Raw genomic sequence first — 23,424 nt, 5'->3', positions numbered from 1 at the left:
AAGAAAACTTTTTAATATGCATCTTATTTATTAACAAATTATATACACAAAGTTCCATACCTATAATTTATGTACATGATAAACTACACAGATTTTTAAAAATAATACAAAGGTAAAAATGTTCTAATATTTTCTTTTCCTAACTCCTAAGGCATTATTTTATTTTACTTATTTTTTATAAAGATTTATTTATTTATTTGTTTGTTTGTTTGCTTGTTTGGCTGTGCCGGTCTTTAATTGCAGCATGCCGGATCTTTTAGCTGTGGCATGTGGGCTCTTAGTTATGGCAGGCACTTGGGATCTAGTTCCTTGAGCAGGGATCGAACCCAAGCCCCCTACATTGGGAGCACATAGTGTTAACTGCTGGACCGCCAGGGAAGTCTCAAGCATTATTTAAAAAACTATATTTACAAAATGTATCTCACATGCTACCTAGGGTGTGCACACAAGCTTTAGAGGCCTGGGCTATGCAGAGCCAGTTTGATGTACCTTGGGAAAATAATGGTTTGACATTTAAGCAAAAGTACTGTCCTGAAGACATTCAATTCTTTATATTCATAAAGTAAATTTTGGTAACAGGGAACACTGACTGTCAATGAAAAAAGTCTTATTACATTTCTGAAAAAGTAAAAGACTCAAAGTGCCTTTGTTACTCTAAAAGGAAAATCATTAGTGTCATTTTTCTATTAACAATAACTTATTAAAACTCCAAGCAGAAACAACAGCAATCACTTACACAGCGCTTAGTATGTGCCAGGCACTATTTATACAAATAAGTGCATTTAAACCTCATAAGGAGGCATAGAGGTTAAGTGATTTGCCCATGGTCACTAGCTATGAAATGGGAGAAAGGGGATTTGAACCTAGGCCATTTGGCTTCCGCACCCAAGTTCCTGACTGTTTTCTACCTCAGGGGTCAATGCACTTGCCCTGTATAGGCTCAAAGAATTTTTCAATTTTTATTTATTTATTTATTTATTTTTTTGCGGTACACGGGCCTCTCACTGTTGTGGCCTCTCCCGTTGCGGAGCACAGGCTCCGGACGCGCAGGCCCAGCGGCCATGGCTCACGGGCCCAGCTGCTCTGCGGCATGTGGAATCCTCCCAGACCGGGGCACGAACCCGCATCCCCTGCATCGGCAGGCGGACTCTCAACCACTGCGCCACCAGGGAGGCCCTTCAATTTTTAAAATCTAAATTTAAACATTTCCAGATTTGTGGGCTGTACAGTTACTGTTGCAACTACTCTGCCCCACTGGTGTAGGGTGAAAGGAGCCATAACTACCATGTAAACAACGGGTGCGACTATGTTCCAGAAAAACTTCCTTTACAAAGCCAGGCGACGGGCTGCATCTGGCCCACCAGCCAGAGTTTACCTATCCCTGATCTGCACCATCAAACTATTAAAAAGCCTTCATGTCAAATTATTAACTAACTTTAGGCCTAAATACAGTCATTATAACCACTGTAAAGTTGTTAAGGCATTATTTTAAAAACTGTATTTACAAATTGCTGATGTACTGACTTTTATTAGTTTAAAAACTACAACAGCTAATAAACACTTGATTCATTTAAGTCTTGAAGACTAGAATGGCATAGTTTCTTCAGAGTATTACAATAAAAGTTTTCAGTAAAAAAACATTCATAAAAGTATTATTAGGTATTATATATTAAATCTATTTCTAAAATTAAGTGGACTATCTTTACTAAATGGTAGAATCCCAAACTGAAAACTGGTCACATTCTTTCAGCAAAATGAAAGCTGCGCTCACATGTATCAAAAGACAAAAATTAGGGCTTCCCTGGTGGCGCAGTGGTTGAGAGTCCGCCTGCCAATGCAGGGGACATGGGTTCGTGCCCCGGTCCGGGAAGATCCCACATGCCGCGGAGCGGCTAGGCCCGTGAGCCATGGCCGCTGAGCCTGTGCGTCCAGAGCCTGTGCTCCGCAATGGGAGAGGCCACAACAGTACCACACACACACAAAAAAAAGACAAAAATTAACTGCCCTCTGTATCAATATATTAATGTGTTTCAATCACATATGTTTTCATGAAAGTTTAAACATAAAATCACCTTTAAGATCTAGGCCATGGGATCGGCTCCATGCCATGACAGAATACACCCCGTGAAGTTTACTTAACTTGTCTTAAGTGTGATAGAATTCTTTATACCTTGACAAATAACTAAAAGGAAAAAAAAAACCCACACACACAATAAGATGAAGAGCCTATACATTTGTCAATCTTGACTTATTTGCTTTTCTTGAGACAGTTGGAAGTTTATAGCCACATTCTCAAAATCATTAACTACAATCTTCCCAAACAGGTAATTGACGAACAGATGCATTCTAAAACTTGTCAGTAACAAAGTGCTATTCCAGTTTACAGCAACAGTTTAATTCTACTTAGATACTAAAACTGAATACACTGAATACTGCAAACTTGATTCCCAACCACTCAGCAAAGTACTACATACCTTTTCAGATATAGGAAAAAAAAGAAAAAGCATACGATTCTTCCTATTTTCATTTCCAAAGATACATCCCAATCTTAATGATCAATCAGCGATTTAAACGTCAACTATAAACCCAGTATACTGCTGCTGTGCAGTGTACTAGAGCAATAGAAGAGAGCGGACCTCAAACCCTCTGTTCCCTCAAATTCAAAGGCAGGCTTCCTGACCCCTCCAGACCACTACTGGACACAGGGAAGGCACACTAATGTTGCAGGACCCCAACCAACAGTCACCTGCGTTGTAATTACTTCCATGACACACCCTCACCAACACCACTGAGTTTGCTGCTCCTACGGGACGTTACATGTATTTACTATTTTAACACATACCACAGTGCATCATAATTATGATTGCAGATAGATGTTCTAACAATTGAAAGAGAATGATGACTTTTTGGCTCTTTACATCTTGCTATTTCCCTTCCCATAATATTTCTTGAAGCGAAACCATAAAATATACACAAACACAAAAAACAGAAAATATACAAAACATGTGCTTTGCACCTTAACGCAAACTTAAGTAAAATTAGTTCTGACAGTATCCGGCATGACAAACTTCCATGGCACAAATGAGAATGGACCAAGGTTTGAGCAGGTACAGGAGACAATCCAGGCATGAACAACACCAAGGAAAGGTAGACAGGAAGTAACATGGTGTGTAGGAAATCACGACACCAGTCTGATGGGAAGAGACTTAAACAAGACTGAAACTCACTTTCTAAACCTCCATCTCCAACTGGACAATTCGCAGGACACAGGTACACCAAAGTGGCCAATTTATTCAATCCCTTTAATATGGAGGAAGAGTTTAAAATTTTACTGGTTTAATTTGCCCCAAAAGCAACTCTCAACAGTTATGGCCTCTGTCGTCGGAGCTTTGTATGAAATTAAGTCAAAGTGTGGAGCTCCTTTGCCTTTTTTTTTTTCTCCTTAAAAAAGAAAAGAAACAATTGTTCCGAGTAAAAACAAACATATTCCAAAGCATGTGTACATTGAAAAGTAAAGAAACTTTATTAACAACTTCATAAAAACTGACTTAAAATTTTAAAAAGAAAAAAACATGAAGTCCTTCCGACTGGAGTCGTGTCTCATAGTGTCCTTTCTTTACAGAAATAGTCGTATTATGACACATATGCACAAGGATTAACACCATGACACACTGTACACGGCGGGCCCTGGCGAGCTCACCAGTTGTCGTCTGAGTCCAGGTCTCTGGGGAGGATCCACTCCACGGATGAGCCCAGCAGAGTCTGAAGCTCGTTCGTGAACTCCACCAGATCTAAGAGCTCCTTACTTTCTGGATTACAGGACTCCAGGTCTTTGGGGCAAGAGAATAAGAGACTTGCTGACACTTGCCGGCAGAACTCGGCCTCCGCGATGGTGACGATTTCCACATTTGGGAAATTGCAGCGGAATATGCAGGAGGACATTTGCAGTTTCTTGAGCAGGTCTGAGAGCAACAGCCAGTTACGAGGCCTACACCAGAGAAAGGACAGTGGTTTGAGTTTCCGGCAAAATTAGAGGCGCTCCCAACTATGAACTACCCGTCTCCTGGCGGTGAAAGGGCCTGCTACTTCCACTTTAATTACCCCACCCCCACCCCACTTCTCACTGTCCTTAGAAGGTCTACTTCTTCTTTTTTTTTTTTAATTTTATTTATTTATTTATTTTTGGCTGCATTGGGCCTGTTGCTGCGCACGGGCTTTCTCTAGTTGTGGCTCGCGGGCTCTAGAGTGCAGGCTCAGTAGCTGTGGCGCACAGGCTTAGTTGCTCCGTGGCATGTGGGATCTTCCAAGACCAGGGCTCGAACCTGTGTCCCCTGAACTGACAGGCAGATTCTTAACCACTGTGCCACCAGGGAAGCCCGGAAGATCTACTTCTAGCGGGGGAACTCTGGACTCATGTGCATGTGTTAAGAGACCACCTAGGGCAGACCAGCCAACTTAGACAAAAGCAGGAGCAGCGCCCCTGAACGAGCCTCGTTGCAGGCCACCCCAGTGCTGCCTTGGCTCTGGTCACAACTCAGGTCACCCCTCTCCAAGTAAGTGCACCCCGTTCTAGTCACTGGGGAAAACCAGTCTGTATGCCAACCCAAGGGAGATGGCAAACACCTCTTTGACCTCTCCTCTCCTCCGGCCCTCACGGAGAGAGCATGAGAAACACTCGAGGTCACCTGGCTTTCCTTGCCTTTCCCACACCTCCAACCTGCCTCTCAATGCTGCCGGGAGTGAGGCTTTTTCGAGAAGGGAGGTGGTACAATCCTTCCTGATACCCTGCCACGCTTTATCATCTCTATCCCGAATAGAATGTCACCACAAGGGCAGACACGTTCCCAGCCTCAGAGTCCAAGGAGGATGCTACTCCTTAAGCACCGGGGTCAACACACAGCAGAGCAAGGTCTCCTGATGTGTTCACTCCGAAGGGTTGGTCATAGGGCACAGTGGCCCGACCGTGGGGACAAGACTCGATCTATGCAAATCTGAAGACACATAAGATCCCAGGTGCCACATACGGCTTTCTCTAATCTTATACGAGAAGCGGGTACACATCAGTATCGTCCCGTGGACCTCACGCGCCTTGGAAGGCCCCTATGGTAGCCGTTTGGGGTGGATCCCTTCCCCAAGAGTTTACTGACTGAAACTGTGCAATTGCAGTCGCTGACTCCCGTGTCCTTTGGGCTCTAGGGGTGTGTTCCAATGAGGGCAGTTGGCTGGGGAGCCCTCCCACCCCACAAACTTTTCTGGAAAAGTTCCACTGCATTATGTGAGGTCGGTGGACACTTGGTGAGGAATTCACTCACCCCCCAACCCAGCCAACCTCATCTACTGAAGGGGATTTCTAACTCCTGCCACCCCACAGAGCAGCTGGGCTGGCTCTTGACCACATGCTGGCCACGCTCACCCCTGAGCGACGGACACCTGGACGTTATAACACGGCAAAAGGGGGTCTTCGGAAAATTCAGATTCCAATAGGTCACCATAGGCCTCGTTGCTGTCATCCTGGTCCTCCGGTCCTGCGGGATTTGCTAAAACATCATAACCACTTTCATCATCTGGTTCTAACCGGGGGGACAAACAAGAGAGAGGTCAGTAAGCTGGAGCAAGATTCCAGCTGTTCGCCAAAAAGGACTCTGGAAAAATTCTTTCCCAAGCAAGTCCTGCTCACAGCACCACCACCACCCCCAGAAGCCCAACTGAAACGAACAAGGCTGTTCAGCACACACAGAGCTGCCAGAGAACTCCGAAGAGCAACCGGGGCTACCGTCGTCAGGAGCCTGCAGGTTATTTCAACAGTCTGCAGAGGTTGGGGGGGGGAAGAGAGAGAGAGAGAAACAAGATAACGCCTGCTGGTAAGAGGCAAATGCTGCTGGAGTTCGGGAACATCTCACGCTGGGGCTGGTGTCACCTCCTGACAAGTCCCACTGCACACGCCTCCAGGTATCTGACTGAAACCTCCCCACGCGTCCACCCGCCTTCCTGAGGGACTGCCCGCCTCACCGCCCCAGCCTGCCAAACAAAAGCTAGCCTGGCTAGCCAAGAGTTTTCCAGCCCCCCACCTCGCAAAACTCAAAGTACGTATCTCTTCTTTGACAGACTAACGTTGGGCCGCTTTTCCCAGTAAAGGGTCACTTAGAGTAAACGGGGGGTGGGGGTAGGGGGAACCCAGGTGAAAGGCTGTGAAGTCACCGTCTAGATGCTTGAACAAGACCGTGTCTTGACCTCTGCCGTACCTGTTAAGAACTTCTCCAGAAGTTCGCTGTGGTTCACTTTCTTGATGGTTCTACCTGAGTACGTAGCCAGGGTAGGAACAGCACCGTAGGAGAGGAGCAAGCGGACAATTTCGAGATGATTATTCTTGACAGCATCGTGGAGAGGCCTAGGAGAGGTGCGGGGGATTACACCTGTGCACGCGACGCTTGCTTCTAAGGACACGGGGCAAAATCGAGCGTGTGCGGCCAAGCCTCGTAGGCGCGCTATTTCACCGAGGAGGTGAGTGTACGGTCGCTGCAACAAATTACTCTGTTATTTCAACACATAACCCTTTACGGGACAGGTGAAGGGACCATCTCAGGCCTAATTCTTCAATGCAAATCTCTCTTAATGCATGGCCCAAGGAGGAACTCAGGCCACGATGAAAATGTTTCCAATGAACTTAAATAGTGACAGACTGTAAGAAGGTAACATACGGCGGGGTGGGGGGAAGAACCCCAGCACCACGGAAGCAGATACGAGAAGCCATTGTTACACCATTACAAACAAAACCCAAAAAGTGCAGTTGGTAAAAGAAACTAGGGGCAAAGTGGAACCTCTCCTGAAACCAATTTGGAGATGAGTGATCAACCCTCTCGCCCAGAAGCAGTCGACAGGCAGGGCGAGTTCTCAGGAGGATACAGAGTCCTCCTGCCCGTGTCCGCTGGGGTCAGGAACACTGTCCGCAGTCCCATCCAGAAAGGATGCTATTTGGAAACCATGAACCACCAAATACCTTACAGTTTTGCTAATGTTATGACCGTCAGGAAAGCCCCAGTGCCCTGCCTCGTGGTGGCATCCCAGGTACAACCAGGAAGATGCTTGGGCTGACTCAGACATGGGCCTCTGGCCAATAAACCGAGGTCAAGGACAGAGTGGGGGCCAGGCCCGGGGATGTGGGTGGACACGGCAGGTCCTATCAAGCCAGTTGCCACTGGACCTGTCTGTACTCCTACAACTTTCAACTCACATATATGTTCAAGAGTGAGATTCAACAGACGCTGGTGGAGAGTCCAGGGTCTTAAAAGAGAACACCCCTGATTATTCATGCAGGCTCAACATTTTCAGGGACTTCTGTCCATAAGAGCGTCACAGAGTTTTAAAGTTCTATGTAAATTTGCCAGAAAGATCTGTCCGATTCCATTCTAGAGGACTCCGCCACCAGTGTGCTTACATGGCACTCACTCTCCATCTTTCCTTCTGGGGTTCCCCGCACACCCTGAGAACCACTGCCTATGCCCCAGCAGGGCCACGCCAAGAGCAAGACCGCCACTGACCCGGTTCCATCCTGGGCACTGCAGTTGACATCGGCGCCATATTCAAGGAGGTGTCGTACGATGTTGAGCCAACCTCTTGCACAAGCCTCGTGCAGGGCACAGTAACCCGCGTTGTCGCGGTGGTTCACATCACAAATCTTGTTCTCCAGGCAGTACAAGACCACTTCCTACGGGGAGAGGAGAGGAGAGGAGAGGAGATACCATCAGACAACCATACAGTGAACCTTGTAAGGGTGACCTCCCCACAGCTTGCCGGTGCCCACTTTCAAAGGCATACATCCTTGGGGCCAAAAGCCCACCATGGCGCGGGCAGGCGGCAGGCATCCTGGTGGGGGGTGAGAGTGCGTGAGAAGGGCTTGGAGATGCAGACAGTGTTGTCTAAGGCTCTGCTGCACCAGTGGCCTGGCCATGGGCAAGTTACCCTTGAACTTCTCCAAGCTTCCACAGGGCTGCTGAGAGGACGCATTCGGATAGCGATGGAAGCCCTCAGCCCAGGGGCCGACGTGACCAGTACAGAGGTGTCACGGCTGCTAACATCTTAGATGACACATTGCCAAGCACAGACCATTCTCACTTGATGGGTCTGTTCAGTCAGTGGCAGTGGACGATAACACAAGTTTAGATCAAAGTATGGATGACCAACACTTAAAGAGAGCTTAAATCAGCCAGAGAACATTCCCCAGCTTAGAGAAGCAGGGACACCCAGGTCACCTACATCCTCGCAACCCTTGTTAAGAACCCAAATCAGAACCTGGGCCTCAGATGCTCTTGTCTGTACGTTAAGTAGAGTTAAAGAGAAGCTCTCTCCCTCCATCCTCGAGGAATGACACAAAATGCCTCCAATAACCCCACCCTCTATTTTGCCTCACTCCACCCTCTCAAGTAAATATGAAAATTTTAGACTGATTGTGCCCCAAGTTAATGACAGGAACCTGATACACCACAGGCTGCAACCTCCACGTTTCAAGAATCAAATAAAACGTTCACCCCCGCCCCCGGAGATGTTCTGTGTCAACACTGTGCATTAGAATCACTGTTATTAACCTTATTTCTTTGGCTTGTTAAAATATTAATATGAACCACTCCCAGTAAGCAGAGCAGGAACTTATTCAATGTTTTATTACCTTAAGAAAGTTTTCAGACACATCGAAAGCATTTGCCACCAGAAAACACGTTATACTGTTAATACTGGGTAAATCGTGCCCAGCAGAGAGCCGTCAGGTTCTGAGAGCTGGGAGTAGGCAGAACGTGCATGTGGCCCAACACATGGTCTGCTGGGTAAGGGGGGATGGGATGGGGTCAGAACAGGCCTCCTTGTGACATCTCTCAGGTAACTTATCTGTTAAACCTAAAACGGGGGTCATTCTAGCTGCTCATAAGTGCGAGATGGGTTCTGTAAAACCTTTTATGCCCTTTGGAGGACACGCCAATCAAAGGTGACCACTCACTTGGGAGCAAACTAGAATGTTCCATTTGCTTACCACGTGAACCCAATGGGGCATGCTGGTAAACCTGGCCATCGGTGCCCTGTTACTTCAGGTCACTGCAGCAGCTCCCTTCCAAAACAAGAGGAGGAAGAGAAAAGGCACGCCCACGAATGCGTTTCTCCGTTTACATCCCAACCTGCCAGAAAGCCCACAATCCTCTGGGCTCCCAGGCCACCTGCCCCGAGCCCTGGTATCCAGGATACCGCATGAAGCTGCTGCTCTTTTAGCAGGCCCTCACTAGCCAGACTTGAGTGGACGGCTGCAAGCTAATGAGTTGTGTGCCCCAGCCAGGGAGAGGCCCTGTCACGTGGCTCTGGGATCAGGTCTGAACGCCACCAACTGCTGTGCACACATCAATTTACTCAACCCAGGGTTTATTTGCTGTGACAATCATGGCCTTCACCTGGAAACCTTCATCACTACTAGGGCAGATTCAAGGGTACCTAGAAATGAAAGGCCGTCCAAGCTGATGGGTAAGTCAACTCTCTTCTCCCGGAAGATGGCAGCAGAGGCAGCAGTAGCCCCACGGCCAGGTCAGACTTTTTGCCACGGGCTGTCCTAACTCAACCACGTTGATCCCACTATTTACACAGTGCTTCTCATTTCCCCAGATGAGGACGTCTTCTGTCACCCACAGGAACCCAGGAGCTACCAGGAAAGGAAGGTAGTACCATCCTCATTCAACACTTGGAAACTGAGGCCCAGAGATATTAAACCCCAAGTTCAATTAACATCAAGTACTAGACCTATAACTCAGGTCTTTGGTACCTGGTCAGCTGGGAAGATTCAAAGGGCCCAAGAGGGCCCCAGTTAGAGGGATGCAATCCAGCTGTGACGAGCATCCCACAGGCCTTCTCTGTTGGGGGTCAAGTGGGCTAACTACACTATCCTAACTAGGAGGGTGATGGCCTCTAAATGGATGGCAACCATCGCCACCAACACTTTCTCTAACTGAAAGGTGAAGAGGCGGGGCGAGTCTGTCGACGCAACACATTCCTTGGTTTATTTTCTCCGCTAGAAATAAACGGGAGTGTCTGAAGGGCAGCCCAGCCATTCCCAAGCAAAGTCAAACTGCTTTTGTCGGACAGCTCTCTGTTCAGCGGCTATAAGCCGAATGCCATTACCCGCAAAATGTAACCATAAAGGCCATAAGCCCGACGTTGTTAATTAAATGCCTCATTAACTTTTTGAAAAACATGACTTAATCAGTTCATAGAAAATTTAACCATCACCGCTAAAGGCACAAGCATGTGGTTGCACACGGGCGTTTCAGCCTAAGAAATAGAAGCCTTTTTCCCAGGAGGGAAAGGTTTGAGGTCTTTGGCCACGCAAGTGATCTATTTAACGCGGATCTGAAGCCAGAGTGTGTTTCTAAACTTCCAGAACCAGATTATCATGACATAAAGCTCAGACAGCCTTTATACTGCACATGGTATCTTTGGCTAAGCAGAAGAAAATAACCAAGAATGCTGAAGACAAAACTTCAGGAAAACCCTCCCAAACCACACCCTTATCTGCTTAAGCAAACTGTCCTTCAATTTGAAAAGGTTGAAGCTGCCACATCTCCCAACTGGGCCATCATCCCAACATTTAAAATTCTGCCCAGAGAAATCCCAGAAATTTCTGCCCAGAGAAATCAAAGTTGAAAGCGTTCATCTACTTGTCACAATGTTCAGCATCAACACTGGTGATCTGTGGAATCTACATATTGAAATTTACATTTGAAGAAAAAAACAAATCCGACCCTAAACATTCCCAAGGCTTCCTGTGCAATCAAAGGCCAGGTAGCCTAAAAAAGGATGGATCAAGTGCCCCTTGGTCCAGGCCTCAGAGCCACCAAACCAAAATGGAAACTGTCTTAGAGGACCAACGAGGGTCTTTTGACGTCTCTGGTCCCAAAGGGAGGCTGCTGGAAATGATGCCAAGCTCACAGGTGGGGCTCGGAGCCCCGCCCTCCACGGCGGGTGCAGCAGCACCCCGCCCCCCCATCTCCAGCATTTGCTGGAAGCGGGAGTCTACTTTCTCAACCCTAACCCAAAAGTTGGGGTTAGGGGTCTCCCCCCGACCTCCAGCGTTTGCTGGAAGCAAGGAGACTATCTTCTCAACCACGGGGGGGTCTAGCTCAACACTATGTGCAACATCTGCTCTGTCCTCCTAGGCGCCCGCTCTCAGCTCTTGGGAAACCAACTGGGTGCTCCTTGGACTTCACCTGCAAGTAACTGCGCTAACTACCACAAAGTGCTCTCTAGCTAATGGAGAGGTCTCCAAGAGACGTGTAGATATAAACAACAGCACATTCAACCCACAACAACAACAAAAAAACATCCCAAACTAAGCATAGCCCTAGTGCTTCCAACTTCCCACCCACAGTCATGCCTTAGGGCCAAGGCAGGCACACTTCCAAGGGCTCACGGCACTATGGACCGGGGTGGGGGGACACGACGGGAGACGGGGGACAGGGGCACAGAGCTGGCTGAGGGTGTGGGCGCCAGGGCTCCGGGCCAGCCTGGGTCCTGCCACCCCAGTGCTCAGCCACACCTCCACGCTCAGCCTGCTGCACCGCGTTTTACTGTCACCATTCAACTCCCAGAGGGCTGATGCCAGCACAGAAAAATGCCTTTGCCCTGTGGGCTATTACATCACAATTGCTACTGACAAGTATGGTGGGGGAACTGCACAGGGCATGGAGAGTCATCTGTCTCACAGAGGTTTTGAACTGTCAAAAGGGCAATTCCAGTGTGAGCCAGTCTTGCTGAGGAGCGTGGTGGGCTGTGGAGCACTGCTGGATTGCTACCTGTACGGGTATCAGCTAACCCCTCTGAGGCTCAGTTTCCTCATCCGAGAGTGGGCTAGTACGCGTTACTCCCAAGTGAACATGTTAAAAGGGTGAAAGGAGTTACTACAGATCACACGGGCTTAGGCAGATATCAGTTATCTTTCTATGTTGCTCTAGCAATAGAGGCCATCACTGTCATCAGCCGTGCTGGGTTGGGATACAGCAGTGTGGACAGGGAGTTTTGTGCAAGGCTCAAGCCCTGCTCCCCGCCCATCAGCCCTCGGCTCCCGTGCCCTCTCAGAAAGAGACTGCTCAGGTCTGCCCCACTCCCACCCCTACTCTGCACAGACACTTCCCACCCGCTACCCCACAGGGGCATCACTCTGCCCCAAACAGCACAAGTTAGTAGAGCTAATAACTACTCTCCTTCTTGCTATTCAGAATCCAAAAGGGCTCATTAAAATTCCCCTGGTCGCCAAGCCCTGGGTTAGGTCAGATTTTATATCAGAGATAAGTGAGCCGGACTGGCCGAAGCAGCCTACCTGCCTGAACGGGAACGGAACATCAGAGAGGCCTGCCTTTCTTTTCACACCACGACTGAACAAGCCACCAAAGAGCCCGCAGTGTGAGCGGGAGCCAACGCAAACACCCTGCTGGAACACCCAGCCCAGCCCGCCACGTGGAGGGGGCTGGGCTCTGAGACCCGCCCCCCATCCCCAGCCAGTGTGTCCCCCACCCAAGGAGCAGCAGCCGGTGGATCCTGATCCGGGGAACCCACAAGGATGCTCACCTCGTAGCCAAGCCGGGAGGCCTGCTGTAGGAGGGTGTCGCCTGCGTTCTTATTGACAATAAGTCTCCGCGCTTCTGGTGGCATCGGGCGGGACTGGGTGGTCTCTGGAGGGGAGCTTGAGCATGTCAGCTGCGAGGCCTGGGAAGATGGTAACAATTGCTGCAAACGGTCCAAGGGCTTCTGGTCCTGCTTGGCCGGCGAAAGATCATAGTCGGAACTGGGCTCAGGCCGCTCCTGAGTGGAGGAAAGCACTTTTCCTCCTCTCTGTCTGAGGGAGGCGGGGCGCGAGGAAGGGGCTGCATTTTTACTCGCTGGGAACTTCACCGCCACCCAGGAGACACGTCCCCTAGGAAGGGGCAGGGACGTTTTGGGGGAGGGGTTCAGGAAAAGGAAAGCTTTGTCCCCAGAAGCAGAGAAGTAGGCAGGCGGGATGTGCCTGCAGAGGCCCGGGGGGCGGGGGAGAGCCAGGGGCAAGAGGTACCTTGCCATCCGCATTGTCCACGTAGGAGTCCCCTGGCAGCGGCAAGCCCCGCCTGGGCTCCTGAGGGATCAAATGCTTGGTTTTGCACGGTCGCTTCGCGGATGGTTTCTCGCTGTTGTCGGTGTATTTCTGCGGCAGGGGCGAAGGCTGCCGATCCATTTCTTCGTCCATGCACAGCACATCTGTCAGGGGGAGAAGCAGCGGGCGTTACACAGTTGTAGCCGGTGAGGAAAGAAAAGCCCATTGTTAGCACTGATCGTTGGAGCAGCTTCAGTTTTTAAAGATACACCAATTATGTTTTCAAAGCACTAATATTTTAATTATCCCACATTCAACCGGCAAATGGGCTAACCCACGAAACGCCAAATGGCAAGTCGCTTCAAAGGGCCGCAAGAGAGGGCAGAAGCCAGCCCTTCGTGCGCTCCCGTCCCCACCCATGGGGGGCCTGGGTGCTCGGGACAGGGCGACTGGGGACAGACAGCCTGAGGCTGGAATGAGGGCACTGACAAGCGCCCGGGGTCACCCAAGACTTCCCTTCCTGCCCAGCCGCGGGCTGGGTGATGAGGAGCAGCCCAGGAAGTCGAGCTCCCACCTCACTATCCATTCCATAAGAAGTGTGCAGGCTGAAAGGACCTCATGAAGAAAACTCCCCGCTCGCCATACGCTACTCTTGTCAACTTGGATGGCCCTCAGGTCCCCTCCAGGGCCGTTTCCCACAGAGGGCGGGTGATCCACCCTCCAGGAGCGCCCCCCGCCCCGTGCGTACCTTGTTCATTGTCACTGCATTTAAGGGACTCCTCCAACCAGCTTCTGTTGCTTTGGGCCTCTGCCCTTTTCCTGCCAGGTTTCTCTTCGGAGATGCTATTGCCCTGGGGGGTGACCGCAGGCTGGACCGCCTGGGTCACTTCCTTCCTGCCCTGCCGGCCAGGTTTGCTCTCTGCTGCCGACACCTGCTGCTTCTGCCGTTCTCTAATGTGCAGCAAGCGGCGCTGCTTTCTGGGATGGAGCCCTGTTAATTCAATGCACACCTCAGGTTGGTCAGCTCACTATAATGTGGCTCTTCTAAGCGGTTAGAGGAACTGTTTGTCATTTCCCTCTCAGGCCAGTCAGCTAATGGAGAAATAACTACAAATTAATGAAGAAGCCCCCCAGGGCGGGGAATGAACTGTCTTACACATCACTAACAGGAGTGGGGGAGGGGAGGGGTGTGGTCACTGTGTTGGCTGGAACTTGTCACCAAGTCTCGGGAGGGGGCCTATTTGCCTTTGGCCACCTTTGGGCTCCAGCCCCGCCACCTGGCTTTGGGGGGGTGGGGGGTGGGGAGGTGTAAGTGGCTCCCCCCAGGGCTCCAGGGTGGGACTGGAACTTTCCACTGCTCCGCTCCAGGACTTCCGTAGGGTGCCCTGCGGGCCGAAGCGAAACCGAGCTCACCTTTGGAGACCCGTCTCGGCTTGGCTTTCAGCAGAGAGTTCTCCGGGAGCACAGTGGTCTCAGTGTGCTTCCTATTGCCAGAGACCTTGCGCTTTCTGTTCAGCCTGAGGGTGGGGCTGCGTGACGCGTCCGGGGCCGTCTGGTCGGTGAGGGACTCTCTGGGGGGCTCCGTGTCCATGTCCTCAGGAAGATCACTGTCTTCTGGGGCTCCGAAGGGGTCAGGTTTGCTTCCATCATAACACTCCCCTAGGGGAGGGGAGACAACCCGGAAAGGAGGGAACAAAGGTCACCAGGAGCAGGCAGGACCCCCATGCCCAAGGCAATCTGCTACCAACAGACCACCCCCCTTTGGAGACCAGGGGCCTCACACGCTGGAAGCACAAAACCCTCAGAAAGACGTCCCAAAGGAAGGACAGCTGAACACAGCCAGCAAAGAAAGCAGAAGATGAGGCGTGTAGCCCACTCACAATCCATCCTTCAAGGGTCAAGGTGAGGCATCTACACTCTCTCTCTATAGGCATGTGAGATAACTCCCTAACTGCTTAACTCTCCAAGGTGGCTTACTTTTAAAGGGGGGGTGAGTGACTTCACAGTAAGATCCAACCAATCAGGGCGGAGCTACAAATGACTATCCAACCAATCAGGGCGGAACTACAAATGACTATGGAAACAGCTGCTAGTAAACAAAAAAGGCTGATGTCATCAACAGACCAAATAGCCCCCAACTGCCATCTACACAGACATAGCACCAATGTTCACTTGGGTCAGCAGGGGCGAGGGTGAAGAAAAAGGGTAGGGAAAGAATGGTGGGAGGCTGGGAAGCTGGGGAGACCAAGGCAAGAGGAGCCTGGCAAAGGGAAAGGAAAGGCTTCCTGGTGCACACACAAGGGTCAAGGGCAATTTCAAAGAACTCAACCAGATTGCTACAAGTCCGTCTGTCCTCCTTCCACACCCGTGGGGGGAAAAGCATTTCACTGCCATCGAGGGGCTGCTCCTAGTTCCTGTCTAGGAAGAAGGCCCTCAGTGACACCAGTCACCCACCTGGCACGTCTCCACGCCTTCCTTCCCAGGCAACAAGCATCTAAGGACATTTCAAAGACAAGACTCCAACCCCCTTCATGGGGGGGCGGGTGGGGGGGCGGCGGGCAGGGCTGAACTGCTCACACCCCAGCTCCGCCTGTGTTGCTCCTGCCCCCTCTGCTCAATCTAGCATCCACTTGGGGCTTTTCCTCCAATCACCCCAGCCTAACATTACTCCTCGCTTTTGCTCTAGCCAAAGAAACAGTTCAACTTCTTTGCTAGTCACATTGTTTCTAACACACAAATAATTCCATAATGATCACTGTGCTGTTAAAGAGTTCCCCGAAGATGACCCTGTGTCCATCACCGGCCGGGGGTGGGGGTGGGTGTATGAGTTTGGTATTTCGTTAACACCTGAGCTAAGCTCCCACAGCCCGTTTTTCTAGATGAAATCATGGACACACCCCTCACATGCTGCTCGCATTCCTCCTCCTCTCCCTAGACCACTTCAAGTATCACTCCCACTTCTGCCCAGCCGGCTGGTCCCCTGATCAGCCTCTCTTGGGGGGCATTCCCAGCATTTAATGGCAGCCAGTTGTGGGGATGAACCTCACCCTGGCCTGGGCTAGCCTGACCTGTGTTCTCAATGGTGGAACACACTTAGCTTTTCTCCAAGGGTATCCCAAGGTGGGAGAGATCCCCATCTACTCTTGCCGGAATGGTGGAATCACCCCAACCGCGAGGGTCTCCTGTCATGGCAGCAGGAGAAACCCCAAACTCCTGGCCTGTGCTTACGGGTGATGCAGCCCAGGCTACTGCAGGCCCGGTGAAGACGGCGTGCTGCAACTCTCACTCGGGCTGCTCTGTGACCCTCTTAAACACTCGGGCAGGAATGGCGCCGCTTTACAACTCGGCCCCCTTCACTTGTAAAGTGGGAATGTTACTGCTAGCCTCCCTCCAGGGTGGGCTTCATAATCACGGGCCGGGCTCAGCACAGAGAAAGGCTGGAAAAATCCCTTTAACCAAAAGATGCCAAGACTTTCAGACCAGCCTGAATCTCAGGCCTGAAATGTAGGAAATTTTAAGAGGTGAGCCCTGCTGGTTACACCATTGGACTTCTCTGGTCCAATCAGCCTTCCCTAAAAGCTCCGTGGGAGGGGATCCATGGAGGAATGGAAGGGCTACCTTAAGAACCTCCATGTCCAATTTGAAAGTTTCTTTTTCCAAACTAGGTCCATCCACCCTTCCCCCAACCCCGGAGCCTTTTAGGGCAAAGATCTCAATTCCCCTCAGCTAAGGCCCCCCAAGACCTTACGCTAGTGTGACCTTACCCAGGCCAGTAATAACCCTGAAGGACGCCCACCCCGACTGCCCAAGATGCCCATGGCCACCAGCTATGGGGTAGAGGCTCCGTGTCACTTGGAGCTTCTCAAAGACTGTTCTAACCACGACCCACAGGAGGATGACCCTTGAGGGCAAAGGAGATGGGGAGATAAATAGATACACGGGGATCCTAACCATCAGGCTTTGCCATCATTGCTACTTTTGGCCCTTCTAAAAGTGGGAAGCCATGTGCCCTTGGTCACCCAGTCTAAGCAAGATGTGAACGTGGTCCCTGCAGCATGGTCCTATGACTCACAGCACATATATCCCAAATTCATTATGATTGTACCATAGCATCACCTCACAGAAGCATCACCACAGCAACATTTACAAGTCACTGTGGCAGCAAAGCACCCTCACCACTGTTGAGCCATGCCCAGTGAGGCCTAAACAAGGTGAGAGGGTTCTGACTTGCTGGAAGGCTCCCCAGGATTAAAATCCCCTTCTCTGTAGCTTAACTATAATAGCACCTCCAGTCAGGGCTAACCTTGTTCAAAGTTACACCCGCTACACAAGGAGTGCAGGGGATCTCTGTTCCAAAGTAGTTTACAAACGTGCAAGTGCTCAGCTGGAAGAGAAGTTCCCTGAGCAAAGAAGTTTCATGAAGCCCCTCGACTGAGGCTTCCTCCAGCTCCTGGCCAGGCACTGCCACTGAGCAGGTCCTAGGCCTGTCCCAGCCAAGTGCTTGGCAAGGGAGATGGTTACTCCAAGTTTGAGAAGGAAGGGACCAGTGCCACCTTGCCCCGCCCCATCTTCAAATGCCACTGAGGGTTCCTAGTGATGAACTTCCAAGTCTGAGGAACCTCCAAACTCTGGTGAACTTCCAAAATAAAAATTTCACTCAGCCACCCATGTGATCATAAAGAATAAATGAGTATCTCGGCCACTGTGTTTTCAAGTTAATTCCTTTTTTTAAACAAGCCCCTAGCAACAAGATGCACCCGCACCAGGACAACCAGGGCCACGCAAACAGCACCCACCACCTTGGAAGCTCCTGGGCCCTCCATGGGTAGGGGCTGCCTCAGAAGGGGGAAGGCATCTTGAAGGCATCCTGGACCCTCTCTGTGACCCCTGCCCGCCCCAAATCCCCGCCCCAGCTCCCATGTGCTCACAGCTCGGCTCTCGGCCACACCTACACCCATGAGAAGGACCTGAGCCCATATCAGCTCAAGACATGATGGCCCAAGAACAAGAAGGCCCATTCATATCCAGCTGAATGGAGTGAACACCTGCTGGGCCTTGGACGTGGAGGCCGCAGTAAGAACAGTGGCCCCTTCAGGTGACCTTTCCTGACCAGCTATTTACAAACCCCACGTTTCTACAAGACAGAGGGTGGGTGGGGAACCCACCTCCGTTGCCCCAACCTTTCAAACGGAGCCCCTCACCTTCCCCAACCCTTCTCCTGCCCTCCCATGGTGGCCATTCATGGCTCACTGGGCCATGTCCCGGGTGCTCCAGGAAGAGACCCGTCGGTGAGTCTGAGATTGGAGGCAGGCGGTGGGGGGAGGGGGCTTTCGGAATCATCTGGGGCTCAGGCCCTGCTCCCCATCAGCCACACCGAGTTCTCGTCTCCACGCTCAGCAGGAAAGACTGGGAAGGACGCACACAAACGTCTCTGGGAAGAAGGGCGGGTGAGGCCACTGAGACGTGAAGGGCAGCGGCCACCCTGGGTTTGGCCACGTTGCTGGAGAAAAGGGCGAGAAGACTCGAGGCCGGTTAACTGCCCGCTGCCTTCCTCCAGCCTCCCTCACCGTCCACCCAGAACAGGCAGATCCCATCCTCAGAAAAGTGCATCCCCGTGAACTTGGCCTTGCCCACTTTTACCACATCTCTCTGAGAAACTTCCCAAGAGCTGAGTTATGAGGCCACTCGGGAGGGTAAGGGCTGCATGTCAGCTGTGAGCACAGGCAAGGAGGGAGGCCTTCTTGCTGCTTCACTCCAGGGTGGCCTGGACCCTCCGTTTTTCATTCCAATCCCGAGGGGGAGGAGCTCGGAATCGTCTACTCCAGGCACATCGAGAGCCCCATCCCTCGGGTAAGGCCGCCACTGACTAGCCCCAGAAATCCCCTTCTACGGGAGCCACGTGGGACACACCGGTCCCAGTGTGGCTTACCCAGAACCCTGGCCACAGGCCTTTGTCTGACCCCAAAGATGAGCTGGGGGAGGGCAGTGCTCCAAGCAGCAGAGAGAAGCACACGCTGCTGCTGACCACAATTCTCCCGAACTGCATCAGGCACCCACGACCTAAGCGTGCGGGCCAACGCCGACCCTACGACTGGGTCCAAGGGCCTGGGCCTCCCAAACGTGCCCACCACCCCCGACCGTCCCGTCTCAGGAGGATGTCACGCCCACCCTGTCCTCGACGTTCACCGAGGTGCCCTCACTCACCATCACCGGTAAGGTTTCTGGGGTCCGGAGCAGGCTGCAGGCCACAGGCCACCAGCACGCACACTGAAGAAAGCGGGAGAAAGACCTCCACTTGCTGCCAACGCATCTCATTAGCCCAGGAAGTCTCGAGGGCCAAGCCCGAAGTCAACCCCAGTGGGGGAGCAGCTGAGGGGACCGCAGAGTGTGACTCGAGGCCAACACGAGCTTTCTCTCCAGTTCGGCCTCCAGAACAGAACACAGCCGTCTGGTGGGAAGAACGGCCTCGTTGATCCCACGGCCTGGGAGCGTGGTGTCAGCTCCTCATGACTGCAAACGAGCCTCCACAGAACACAATGATGCTCATCTCTAACATAATACCAACACTGACCACAAACATTTCAAAGAAACCTTCATCTTATAGTCCTATAGTGATATTTTAAAAGACATTATCTTAGCACAGACCAAGTTATAAACTATAAAATTTGATTATCAAATTTTTTTAATTTCGGGGGCTTCCCTGGTGGCACAGTGCTTAAGAAACCACCTGCCAATGCAGGGAACATCCGTTTGAGCCCTGGTCCGGGAAGATCCCACATGACACGGAGCAGCTAAGCCCATCTGCCACAACTACTGAGCCGGCATGTCACAACTACTGAAGCCCAAGCACCTAGAGCCCATGCTCCGTAACAAGAGAGGCCATCGCAATGAGACGCCCATGCACTGCAACAAAGAGTAGCCCCCACTCGTTGCAACTAGAGAAAGCCCACATCCAACAAAGACCCAATGCAGCCAAAAATTTAAAAATAAAATAAATACATTTAAAAAATAAAATTTAAAATTTTTCTAAAAACATCATCTGCTCTGAAGTTTTTTCATTCTGTGTTTGTATTTAGCTTTACATTCCTCATTAAAGAAAAACTGGATGCAATGTTTTTGTTTAGATATATGTATATTTCCTTCATGGAAATTTGAGGTTCCAGTTCATGCTAGTTTATTGATTTCCCTTTAAAAAGTTAGATTTTAAACCTTAGGTTTCTCTTAGTTATAACATGTATTTTAACATTATCTTCTAACCTAGGGAGTAATGATGAGGGATAAAAAATCTGAGAAACACCATTATCACCCCTTAGTATACATAGAACCATTCAATAGTATTATTTTAATATTTGAAGAGTAAAGTTGTCCAGATAAATTAATTATTAAATGATCTTGGGACATAAGGAGAAAATGTCCTACAAAATCAAGATTTCTTCTATTTAAATAGATTCTTCCAGTGAAGCCTACAATGGACTATTCCAAGGAAATTTTTGAAAGATTGCAATTATATTAAGACTAAACACTGGTGTTAAGCAAACATAGAATACAATTTTATTTCACTGAGAAACTGATCATGTAGTTCTTTTCCATCTCTAATGTATGATCCTATCATTAACATCAACTTATCAAATAGACATTGTTATTATTCTATTTCTTTACAGACTCAACAATTAAATGCCTCTAAAATTGCTTAGATAAGTGTACAAAGTGACAGTTGATATTTGATCCTTTGCTTCCTTCATAAACAATGATTATAGCACAGCATGAGCTTTCAAAGAGAAATAAAGGGACCCCCCAAAAAAGTACATTAGTCAAAGTCATGGTAATAAAACTGTAAGTGAAAACAGCTATTTTATCCAAAAACTTTAAAACCATTGAGAGCACTTAAAACAGTCCATCACTCTTTCTTGTACCTTGAGAACAGAGACCATGTCTGATTCTTCTGTGTATCTCCAGAGTCAAACACAAAATATTATTACACATATTTGGAATACTGTCTAGAAATGGCTGTTGAATTAATTAATTATAAATACCTAGATTGGTCTTATGTCTTCCACTAGAACATCCTTAACTTCTAAGAAAATATTGACTTTTTAATATCATATACATGTGTAATATCTTATACGTATTTACTGGAGACAAGAAAGGGAGAAAAACAGTAGTTTTTTGTTTTGTTTTGTTTTGGTCTGCTTCTCCACTAGAATACAAACCTCATGGGAACAGACTTTGTCTCTCTGTTACTAATATATGCCCAAATCCCATACCAGTGCCTGGGCCATATTAAGTAATCAATAAATATTTACTGAATGAATGAATGAAAGATAATTTGAGATCAATGGTATTTCCTACCACTGTGGCTCATTCCACACAACATAATTGAGGCGTTACAAAAAATGCTTGCTGAGTGGCAGTGAAAGGACAAATGAGGCTGGAGGGGATAAATACATCCACACAGTTAAGCTCTTTCTCTAAGAATACACCTAAGCCTTTTGTTTTCTGACAAACAAAAGAGAAGTCTGCACTTACCCAAGACGAAGGAAATTGCTAAATCACGTGAAAGGGACTCCGAGACAGGTACCGCAGGCCCCGCGGCTTCGCCTTCACCTTGGCCTTCACACCCACCATGCTGCCCGCGCCGCCCTCGCAGGTGCGCCAGAGCTACCACGCCGACTGCGAGGCCGCCGTCAACAGTCATTTCACCCTGGAGCTCCACGCCTCTTTCGTGGGCCTGGCCGCGGCCTTTTACCTCCACCGCGACGACGTGGCCTTGAAGCACTTCAGCCGGTTCTTCCTGCGCCACTGTGGGCCCAGGTCCCGAAGCGCCTGCAGAACCAGCGCGGGGGGCCGCCTCAACTTCCAAGACATCAGGAAGCCAGTCAGTGACGAGTGCAAGAGCAGCCTCAAGGCCATGAAGTGCGCCTTGTTCCTGGAGAAGCAAGTGGTCGACCCGGAGCCGGCTCCACTGCACCAGCTGGCCACCGACAAGTGCGACCCCCACCTGCTCCACTTCCTGGCAACTCACTACCTCAGCCAGTAGGTGGCGCTCATCAGACAGCTGGAGGGTCATGTCACCACCCTGAGCATGATGGGGGCCCCAGACGTCGAGCTGGCAGGGTAACTCTTTGACAAGCTCACCCTGGGTGACAGCGACAAGAAGAACTGAGCCTGGACTGGACTTCCCCAGAGCCACGGGGTGACCAGAGCCCTGGTCACCATGCCTGCCATGCAGACGGCAAGAGTGCCCTTGCAGAAGAAGTTCACTTAAGTTTTGGTTCTGTTTTTTTTTTGGCAACAAGGGCAGGACTCTCTTTTCCTGGACTTTATCACTTAAGTTTTTTTCTTCCAGTTTTTCCATTTCTTCCAATAAAGTTATTGGTTCATAAATAAATAAAGGTCTCTGGTTGATTCATGTGGGCAAATCTCTCATTTTTTAAGTTTTAAAACAGGTATCCAGGAGTTTCTGAACACAGCCATACCCCAACCAGATGCAGCTCAGGATCTCCATAGTGGGAGGGAGAAGGTGTTCCATGGGGCCCTGGAAAACACAAAATCAGTCTTCCCCTTATAAATAATGTAGGTATATGGGGGTAGACTGGGGTGGCGTGGGGTGAGGTAGGGGTACCTGGTGAATGTGGGTGCATGTGCATAGTGAAAGTATAGAACCATAGCCTGAAAATCATGATTGCAGTTGCCTCTGGGGAACAAGTGAAGGGAATGGGATTGGGCAGGAATTAAAATAAAGGGTGTCTTCAGTTTCACCTGACATGTTTATGTGCATTAATTATGCAAATACTAATGGTTAAGTATGAGTAGCAAGATGGGGGGTGGAGGGGTTTGGAAGTCTGAATGGTGGAGTATCTCTTTGACAAGTTCACTCTGGGCAACAGTGATAATGGAAAAATGAGTGTTAGGCTGTCTTGCTCAGAAACACGGAGGTGACCTCCCATGGTCACCAATGCCTGGCATGCATGTTGTAATAACAAAACATCCACTTATATATGTTTTCTTTCTTTGTATCATATGTATATATGCATGCTTGTGTGTGTGTGTGTGTGTATACATATATATATGTATAAACATATATATATATATATATATATATATATTTTTTTTTAACTCCAACAAGCAGCAGAGCTCATTTTGAAGTTCATTAGGAAGACGCCCTTTGTTGAAAAGCAGTTCGGCGATCACATTACTGGAAATGATATAGCTGCTTCCTAGACCTTTCCTGAGCCTGGCTGTATTTCTGCCCTTGGGTTTCACATATCCAACTTTGATTTAGTTTTTGTTATTTGCTACCAAGAGAACCTAAGCTAATATGTCCTATTATCAAC

The 23,424-nt window shown here is 49.7% G+C and overlaps 2 protein-coding genes across 2 annotated transcripts; one reads left to right on the top strand and one right to left on the bottom strand.

The window, feature by feature from the left end:
* Nucleotides 1-1,447: 1,447 nt before the first annotated feature.
* Nucleotides 1,448-21,715, bottom strand: LOC308610875 (BCL-6 corepressor-like; the record flags this gene model as incomplete). The annotated part of the gene is made up of 10 exons (XM_081259875.1): nt 1,448-2,182; nt 3,701-3,988; nt 5,414-5,570; nt 6,243-6,388; nt 7,539-7,705; nt 12,592-12,855; nt 13,073-13,254; nt 14,504-14,749; nt 19,295-19,572; nt 21,669-21,715. The coding sequence occupies 10 exons, from the start codon at nt 21,713-21,715 to the stop codon at nt 2,146-2,148; spliced, it is 1,812 nt and encodes a 603-aa protein (XP_081116001.1). The 3' UTR covers nt 1,448-2,145.
* On the top strand, nt 21,714-22,127 carry LOC308610872 (ferritin heavy chain-like; the record flags this gene model as incomplete). The annotated part of the gene is made up of 1 exon (XM_081259873.1): nt 21,714-22,127. One exon carries the CDS (start codon nt 21,714-21,716, stop codon nt 22,125-22,127), a length of 414 nt encoding a protein of 137 aa, XP_081115999.1.
* Between the last annotated feature and the right edge of the window lie 1,297 nt (nt 22,128-23,424).

The sequence above is a fragment of the Mesoplodon bidens genome (assembly GCF_964165515.1).
Source record: "Mesoplodon bidens genome assembly, contig: HAP1_SCAFFOLD_451, whole genome shotgun sequence".
NCBI classification, from domain to species: Eukaryota; Metazoa; Chordata; class Mammalia; order Artiodactyla; family Ziphiidae; genus Mesoplodon; species Mesoplodon bidens.
Note: the sequence above shows the minus strand (reverse complement) of the source record. Positions and strands in the feature narration are given on the sequence as shown.